The sequence below is a fragment of the Octodon degus genome, unplaced genomic scaffold, assembly GCF_000260255.1.
Source record: "Octodon degus isolate 3935 unplaced genomic scaffold, OctDeg1.0 scaffold00010, whole genome shotgun sequence".
NCBI lineage: Eukaryota > Metazoa > Chordata > Mammalia > Rodentia > Octodontidae > Octodon > Octodon degus.
This window is the reverse complement of record NW_004524586.1, coordinates 9,235,821-9,244,980: the sequence shown is the minus strand read 5'-3', so window position 1 is coordinate 9,244,980 and position 9,160 is coordinate 9,235,821. Positions and strand designations below refer to the sequence as shown.

Here is a 9,160-nt window from a genome sequence, read left to right as displayed (position 1 = left end):
AAAAGCTTGGTTTTTTTCCCAATACACCTTTAAAGGTTTTTAAATTGTTTCATATCTGGTTAAGCTGAGATTTTTAAGAACTTCATTTTTAATTTGTAATAAAAGTTTACAACTTGATTTTTTTCAAAAAAGTCAACAAACTGCAAGCACCTGTTAATAAAGGTCTTAAATAATTGTCAAAAATAAAAAATAAAATAAAATAATTGTGAGCAGGGCCAGCCAAATAGCTCAGCAGATTAAAGCATCTACTTAGGCAGACACAGGGGTCAAAAGTTCAATCCCCGGCCTGCCTTGCTGGCCCCACCCCTGGGGCACACTGAGGCAGCAACTAAGACTGGGCATGGTGGTGTGTACCTGTAATCCCAGCACTTGGGAGGCTGTAAACAGGAGAATCACTATGAATCTGATCTACTCAGTGAGACCCTGTAAACCCTTACTAAAATAAAAAAAAAAAAAAATTAATAAAATAATTGTGAGCAAAAAAGTACCTCTCGAGAGGTTTAAAATGACTGACCTCCAGAAGCCCTCTGGGTGATCCTCAACTGTGACAGGACCAAGCAGACAAGGTCAGGCTCGGTGGAAGCACCCGCTGCAGTCTGTAGTCCTAGTCCCACCTGCAGGATGATGGGCCTGGTGACAAGGGTGGGCAGCTCAGAAGCAAGGGCACAGCTGACTTCTCCAGAACTGCCCACAGGTCTACTAGGTTACAGGTGTGCGCAGGACAGGACCCAGGTCCATGAATGTAGCCCCAGGAAGATTTTTCTGGAAGGAGTAAGAACCTCATCTGCTGCCCATGGGGCGTTCTGGTCAAGCAGGCAAATGCATCACAGTAGTCGATGGCTTTGAGGCGCTGAGCTACACAGAGCCCTTCCTGCCGTCCACCCAGTGGGTGGATCAAAGAGCTATCTGTTCGTTTCTTTGCATGTAGATGTAGTAGCATCTTCCCAAGGTTGGGGCACCTTTGCCTGGCCCAGAAGCAGTGGCCTTCCCACCTGTCCCCCTCCTGGCCTAGTGAGAGCCCTCTAGAGGTTTGCTGTGGTGGATTCTGCTGTTTCAGGTAATGTCCAACCCATGGCCAGCCCCTGGAGACATGCACCCACCTGTCTGTGCCTTGAAGATGGGGCAACAGGTTCTCAAATATTGTCTGGGTTTTCTTGGTGTTTTGTTTGTTCATTTATTTGTTTGCTGTCATTTTAGCAGTGCTGGAGATCAAACCCAGGGTCTCACGCATCTCTGACCAGCATTCCACACTGAGTCGTCTGTTCATCTTTAAAAACACTGAATCTGTCATTTTCTCATTTCAGCTGCAGGTGAACTTGCTCTCTAAGTTTCTGCTGATTGCAAAATCTTGCTATGAGCAGAGGAACTTTGCGACAGCCATGCAGATCCTGGGCGGACTGGAGCACCCGGCCGTGAGGCAGTCCCCTGTGCGTTCATCCGGGGCCCTGGAGCTGTGGGTGTAGGCTCAGCACGTGGGTCGGCAGGGGTCTCACCTGCACTTCCATTTCAGGCCTGGAGAATCCTACCTGCAAAAATCGCTGAGGTCATGGAGGAGCTCAAAGCTGTGGAGGTACCAGCACATGGCAGAGCCACCCTGGAAAGACTTGCTGTGCACAGCCCCGGGTGCCACACAGTGCCACCTCTCAGAACCCCAAACATATTCACAGCCCAGCCACTTGGGCAGAAGTGCCCACCTTCCAGGTCACATGACGGGCAGGTCTGACTTCCCAGGACAGGATCTGAGTGTCCACAGGCCAGGAACAGGTCTGCAGTCCAGGGCCAAGCAGGAAGCTTGCTCCTAGCACAGAGGTGGCCTAAGGAGCTACGGAAATGCTGCGGAAGGGACCAGGCACTTCCCTCAGTGAGGCAGCAGGAGCTTTGCTGCTGGCAGTGTGGGCCTATGGCAGTGCCACCAGCAAGCACAGCCTGTGCCTGAGCCCAGCCTCACACCTAGACACAGCTCTGGGGAAGGGAGGGGGACCAGTCACTGCCCCCAAAACCCAGTCCCACACTCAGAGAAATGGGGCCTGCAGTACCCAGCATAAACCTCATTTGGAAAGGTCAGATCACTCTCTAGCTCTTTTCTGGGGTCTGGCAGAGAGAATAGGCAACTTACCACATGAACAGCACCAAGTGTAAAGAAAGATTTCTCTGTCAATGTCATGCTTTGTGCCAGCAAGCTTGGGATAGCCAGGCTTTCAACCCACAACCCAGGTTCACTTTGAACCAGGCGTTTGGGGAGCTGTGTGCCTGGAGGACAGGTACTCTCGGGAACTGGACAGTTGAACCGTTCCATCCGAGCCTCACCTTGGACTGACCACTCCTCTGTCCCTCTCTGCCCACGGCCCCACCAGGTGTTCTTGAAGAGTGACAGCCTGTGTCTGATGGAAGGACGCCGCTTCAGGGCCCAGCCTACTCTGCCCTCCGCCCGCCTCCTGGCCATGCACATCCAGCAGCTAGAGACTGGGGGCTTCACCATGACCAACGGAGCCCACAGATGGAGCAAGCTCAGGTGAGGGAGGCTCAGCTTAACCAGCGGAGCCTATGGATGCAGATTCCAGTCCTCGCCGCTCTTCAGAATCCCTGGCTCAGCCCTCGCCCCTCCCAGAGCTCTAGCACTTCCTATACCAGGCTCAGTTCTAGCCACTCCTCCACAATTTGGTGTATTTTCTTCTGGTGCCCATTGTCACAACTCCCACTGCAGTGGTTGCTGGTGACCTCCCTGTTTGGGATTCAGGAACACCTTACCCCAGCTCATTGGTATATGCAGCGTTCAGGCTGCCCTGAGTGTGACCTGCATATCCCTCACCTGGGGCCCTGGGTTTTCCTGCTCCCTCTCCTCCCCTCGGGCTCCTCTTCCCTGTCCACACAGGACCTATGGTTGGTCCTCTGTCCACTCCCAAGTTCCTCTGTGCACCTGCTGAGCACACGTGGGACCCTCCCCCCACTGCCTGGAAGGCAGACAGAGGCTGTTGTCAAACCCACCATGGTGAACCCCGTGGGCCTGCATACCTCACAGCCTCAGAGAAGCCTGGCTCTCATTTCTTTCTCAAGAGGTCCTAGGCAGGTCGGCTTCTCCTCACAGGCCCAGTCCTGTCCAAGGTTGTGTCCCAGGTCCCCAGAACAGCCTCACTTTCTCCTTGTTCCCCATCACCCCCCTCTCCATCACCTCCTATCCTTTTGTCCCTGCTCTCTGTTGTCCACACGAACACCCAAGTGCATCCTATTCAAGCCTCAGCCTCACTGGGTATACAGAGGCCCAGACGACTCAGTGTACAGTGGGTCGCAAACTGTCCATGCAGCCTTCCCTTTTAGATAATCATCAACTTAAAAGAATAATTAATATGCACCAGAAATACACTTATTTCTTTAAAGAGGGGAAAAAAAAAAGCCCACCAGGAATAAGGAAATTAAAATGAGAGGTAATGTTACACCGTCTGGAGGAGCACGGGTGATCCAGCATCTGTTCATAATTCTGTGTGGATGTGCATGAGGACGTGGAGGTCCTTTATGAATAAAAGTGACATCATTCATCCTGGAAATACTGGACATCCAGACAGGTGGGAAAGCCTGTCTGCTGGGTCAGGCAGAAGTAAGGGCTTTGAGTCTTCAATTTTCCTGCTTTACCCTAACGGTATGTGGCCACAGTGTACAACAGGTTCTCCAGCAAAATAAGGCCCTGTGCCCACTGTCTAGAACTCCCTGGACTGTTAGTGCTGGGGGCTGCCCTGTGGCATGGGTTGACAAAGATGCCATGCAGAGTTTTGTCTATCTCATACTTCCTTTCAGACTCAGAGCCACCAATAGCCAGCACTGAGTTTTATCCATGTTGGAACTCTCAGCTCGAATAGAACTGACACAGAATGTTTTTAGGTGCCGGCCCCACCCTGGGGCAAGCTGAGCCACAACTGAGACTGGGCATGGTGGCGCGCACCTGTAATCCCAGTTCTTGGGAGGCTGTAAACAGGTGGATCACTATGAGTCCGATCTAGTAGTGAGACCTTGAACACCCTGTAGACCCTACCCTAAAATACAAAAAAAAAAAAAAAAAAAAAAAAAAAAAAAAAAAAAAAAAAAAAAAAAAAAAAAAAAAAAAAGAAAGAAAAAAAGAAAAGAAAAAAGAAAGTTTTCAGGAAACTGGTGAAGTGTGAGCAGACGGGTAGACAGGCCCATTCACATGAAACGTGAGGCTGGGCCTTGAGAACAAGTGCAGAAAACCTGCCTTTCGTTGTTTGTTTGGTTTTTGCAGTATCAGGGATTGAACTCAGGACCTTGTGCTTACCAGGCAGGCACTTATGCCACTGAGCTATATCCCCGGCTCCTGCCCTTTGATTTTTGTACTTTAGGAAAAAGGGTTAGTTTGACCAGTTCCTAGAACATACTAGGACTTGCTAGCCCACAGCACAGCTTCTGTGATTTGCACAAACTAACATGTCTTTCCTTTCCCTACAAAAGAAACATAGCCAAGGTGGTGAGCCAGGTCCACGCGTTCCAGGAGAACCCCTACACGTTCAGCCCTGACCCCAAGCTGCAGTCACACCTCAAGCAAAGGATCGCCCGTTTCAGCGGGGCCGACATTTCAATCCTAGCAGCAGACAACAGGGCCAATTTCCACCAGATCCCCAGTGAGAAGCATTCTCGGAAGATCCAGGACAAACTACGGAGGATGAAGGCCACATTCCAGTAGCCGAAGACGCAACTGAGCGTGGGAGTCCAGTGGGCACCAGAACTGCAGGAGGCAGCTGGGGAGCAAGGAGCCACTTCAGGCCACCTGCTTGAGGCTGCCCTGCACCCAGAGCCCGAGGAACGTAGGCCCCCCCACCCCCACACACTCCCCAGGTCAAGAGGTGAAGGCTCAGAGGAGCTCACCCATGGCCACTCCACATGGGGGCCAAAGTCAGCTCCAACACTGACCCAGCACCCAGAACTGGCTCTCCCCAGGACCTGGGACAGGGTGGGCACAAGAGTTCGGTGATCTTGTTTCTGCAAGAAGTTAAAATTTAAGGGGCTGGGGAGATGGCTCAGTAGAATAAGTGCTTCCCTGGCAAGCTCAAGGATCTGAGTTCAATCCCCCAAAACAAGAATTTAAATTCAAGTTTAAAAATGAAAATAGAAAGCCAGGTACAGTGACACAAGTCTGTAATCCCAGCACACCAGAGACTGAGGCAGGAAAATTGCTATACATTCAGTGCTGGCCTGGGCTACATAGTGAGTTCAAGGACAGCCTGAACTACATAGTCAATCCCTGGTTCCATAAAAAAAAAAAAAAAAAAAAAGAAAAAAATACAATAAGTAAACTTTCCCCAGAGTTTTTTTAACCTACCACCTATCTTTCCTAGATGAGTGACTTTCATCCTATCCTTCTGTAACCCACTCTTAAAAAAATAAAAACCAACACCCATTCACCTTTAACTAACAGATTCCAAACATAGCTGCTTATGAAACAGTGTTTCCATGTTCGCTTAAAAGGACCAAAAACTCAGTGCTGAACCCATGGGCTCCAAGGCTTCTAAAATCTTCCGTAGGGGCCAAAGCTTGTGGACAGGCGGGCTCTGCTGGGTCCATACTCCCACCCACCCCGTGCCTCCTCCAGGAGACCTCCACCATCCCACGCCCTGAGCTGCCAAGTCAGTGAGGGAAAGCAGCCAGTCTCAGCTAGGCTTCCTGCTGTGGCAGCTGCTCCCTCAGTGCCCTCCCCTGACCCCAGCTTCAGAGAGGGGCAGTGATCACAGGCTCTCTGCAAAAGCTCCGCTCCAGCAAAGGGCACTAGACAGTCAAGAGTAGGGATGCCACTCATGGACCCTGAGAGTGTCCCTTCGCTTGCCCTATGGCCCGGGGGATGCAGGGCTGCCCACCTGTGTCAGCAGCCATGCATGCGCACACCTATCCACTGTGTTCCTTCAGCTGTGCACCGCCACTAGTGCTTTGTCGGACCAAGACGTGAAGTTTGCCACCTCAGTTGTATCAAGCCCTTCCCTGAGCTCCTGGTCTCCCAACAGCTGGTATTAAAATTGGCTCAGCAAGTGGGGAGCCCCTGTGGCTAGGGACCTGGGAATAGGACAGACAGGGTACAGTGGGTCAGGGAGACATCCGGTCAGACCCCTACACTAGCACCAGACCTTTCAGATGCCTGGTGCTAATCTGGGCATTGCCTACCACCAGACCCAAGGTTGTTCTATGTTTTAGAATTAATGGTTCCTTAGTGAACCAGCTAGTGGTACTTCTAGGAAGGCTGTGACTTGTGATATAATGTTGATTTTTTTAATGCCAATGTGTGTCCCTGCTTACATGGACATAAAAGGAACTGTCCCTTCCATGCACATGTGACTCACTGTTTTCAGGCTTTTCTATAACGATTATGTTCTGCTGATCAACATTTATGTTTCCAGATTTTGTATTTCACACAGATGGTATCCAGCACCAATCAGCATTCAGTGGCAACAACTTTTCATGGGAAAGTGACCAGGCTTTGGCTTCAGCACTGTTTGCATGGCACCCTGATGTCACACGGTACAGATTTCTAAATAAAATCATTTCTACCAAGCCACTGCTGTGTGGTCCATTTCATGGGCAGCCTGCTCTGGGAAGGCAGCGTTCCTGGCCAGGGAAAGACTGCTTCACAAGTGCCTTGGAAGCAGTCGTAGCAGGAGAGCTCCTCACCCATAGCTAAAGCCCGAACACCAGTCACAGACACATCCTTGATCACATACCCCCAGTGGCACCAGGGGCTGAGTCTAGAAGACTCACTTTTTTTTGGGGGGTGGGGGAGGAGAGTCTACAGGGTGTTCAGGGTCTCACCACTAATCCGACTCATAGTGATCTGCCTGTGAACAGCCTCCCAAGAGCTGAGATTACAGGTGCACATCACCACGCCCAGTCTCAATTGCTGTCTCAGCACACCCCAGGGGCAGGGTGGGCATGGCAGACCCAGAGATGGAACCCCCAGTCTCTGAGCCCGCTTGCAGGAACTTTAATCAGCTGAGCTATTTGGCCAACCCTAGAAGGCTCACTTCTAACTCAGCCCCCATCAGGAGAAGCAAGACTGTCACACTCCCAGCAAGTGAAAAGCAAGCTTACCCTCCTGCTTCAGGGAATAACCTACCTCTGGCGAAGGCAGCACATCCCCAGAAACAAGTCTCACTCTGACTAGAATTTGCTCTGCCATAAACACACCCACACCAACCAACTCACACTTGGCAGTTGTGGGAAAGGCAGAGCTGGGTCCCTTGTTCAGCCACCAGAGCTGTCCTACCTCCAAAAGAGGGCAAAGTGGGGACACTGCAGTCTGTGGCAGGTGTATCTTGACATAATTGTGCCTGCTTAAGTGGACCCCACAGAGGGGCTGACAGCCAAGCGCTGGGTATAAACTATGGATGCTCCCCCTTTTTTTATTTTATATATTTGGTTCAGGGTCTCGTTCTACAGCTTGGGCTCATAGTGATCTTCCTGTTTTCAGCCTCCCCAGCACTGGGATTGCAGGCATGTGCCACCACACTGGGTCTTGATGGCTGACTCAGCACACCCGTGGGTGGGGCCAGCACAGCATGCTGTACCAGGGAGCAAACCCAGGTCCTTGTGCTTGCCTAAGCAGGCACATAGTCCACTGCGCTATCTCCCTGGCCCTGGATGCTTTTATGGAACAACTGACAAGCCTTTTGCAAGTTCTATAATGAACTATACATAACTGCCTGGCAGTTACACAAATGAAACTGAAATTACATTCACTTGGACAGTAGCCACTTTGGGTAGTTTGGGTCATCACTTGTCCTAAAATTACGGAAACCCTAGGCCTCTCTTCCCCATGACTTCCCTGCCCGAGACCCTAGAAAGACACTATGATAGTGCACAGGTGTGGGGAGTCTCCTTTAACTGCAACAGGCCTGCTCATCTTGGCTGTTGGCAAAATGACAAGCCCCCGTGCCCTGAGCCTCCAGCCAGCCCTGCTCCACACAGGTTCCTGCTTCTGTGGACTCCCATGTGAGGAGGCTGACAATACAAAGGTTGTACTACATGGAGGCCAAACATACTGGAAGCAAACCCAAGTAGGGCCACATGAGGGCTGTATGCCCAGAGCAGCCCCACCAGATGCACCTGCCCAGCCCAGGAGCTAGCAAGGACCAGTCCACGGCACTTGCACACGGCCTGAGGACCTCAGAAACAGCAGGCTATACCCCCAAAACATTGCCCCAGGCATAAGGGGCACAGGTAAGCAATCCTCAGTCCTTTCCAGGCCTTTGATCACAGAATCACCAGTTAATAAAATGGTACTGGCCTTTGACACTGCCCTGGAGCGGATATGGCTAAAGGAGATCACCAAAACGCCAATCACAGGATGTTGAGTGGTCGGTTCTCCTCTAAGACATGGTCTCCTGTCTGCAAAAGCACAGTTCCCGAGTAGCCCACTGACCACAAGGGAAGTGTCCCCTTGCTAGAGACAGCAGGATTCTCTTGGGTATGCTGGGATCTGCACTGTCCCATATCACTTGTCCTGTCCTCCAGCCTTTCCCAACCCATTCCGTGCAGGCTTCTCACTGGAAATACACCAAGGTGGGGTGGGTATGTGCACAAAGAGGGAAGTGCTGGCCCACCCCATCTCCTCCTCCCCAGTGTGCTCACCTGTAGGCAAAAGCTGTGGGTGGCACGGGGTCCTATAAAATCACCAAAGGAAAAAGGATTAGGGATGTAGCCCAACAGTAGGGCTCCTGCTTAGCATGTGTGAGGCTCTGGGTTTGAAATCCACTACCACAAAAAGTAAAAATAGATCAGCAGAACCACAGCAGCACCTCCATTGGCACAGCTCTCCTTTTGTGGCCCACCCTTCCTTCCTACCTTTTTCAGCATCTCTTATAAATGGCATCATGGGGTACATAACCTCATGGCCTTGCCACTTTCATTCAACAGAAGACAATTAGGCCATCTCCTGTTTTGGCACGGATCAAAAGCCAAGCGTCATTCTACAATGGGATGCACCAGTTCCTCCATCACCTGTTGGAAGGACATCTTGGTTTTGCCCCAAGTTTTGGTAATTACAAATAAAGCTGCTATCAAGAAACATCTACGGGGCTGGCGAGATGGCTCAGTGGTCTAAAGCACCTACTTGGAACAAGCTTGGCAAAGCACAGGGACCACGGTTCGATCCCCCAGCACCACATGCCAGCCA

The 9,160-nt window shown here is 51.1% G+C and overlaps 1 protein-coding gene across 1 annotated transcript in view; it reads left to right on the top strand.

Moving 5' to 3' along the window:
• The window catches only part of Kndc1 (kinase non-catalytic C-lobe domain containing 1), a 66,707-nt gene extending 61,703 nt beyond the window's left edge, over positions 1 to 5,004 (top strand). Inside the window, exons 27-30 of the mRNA XM_004625557.2 lie at positions 1,305 to 1,427; positions 1,511 to 1,570; positions 2,355 to 2,512; positions 4,456 to 5,004. Coding sequence (XP_004625614.1) covers positions 1,305 to 1,427; positions 1,511 to 1,570; positions 2,355 to 2,512; positions 4,456 to 4,687 — 573 coding nt within the window. The 3' untranslated portion in view covers positions 4,688 to 5,004. The remainder of the gene's footprint in view (positions 1 to 1,304; positions 1,428 to 1,510; positions 1,571 to 2,354; positions 2,513 to 4,455) is intronic.
• Positions 5,005 to 9,160: the final 4,156 nt, after the last annotated feature.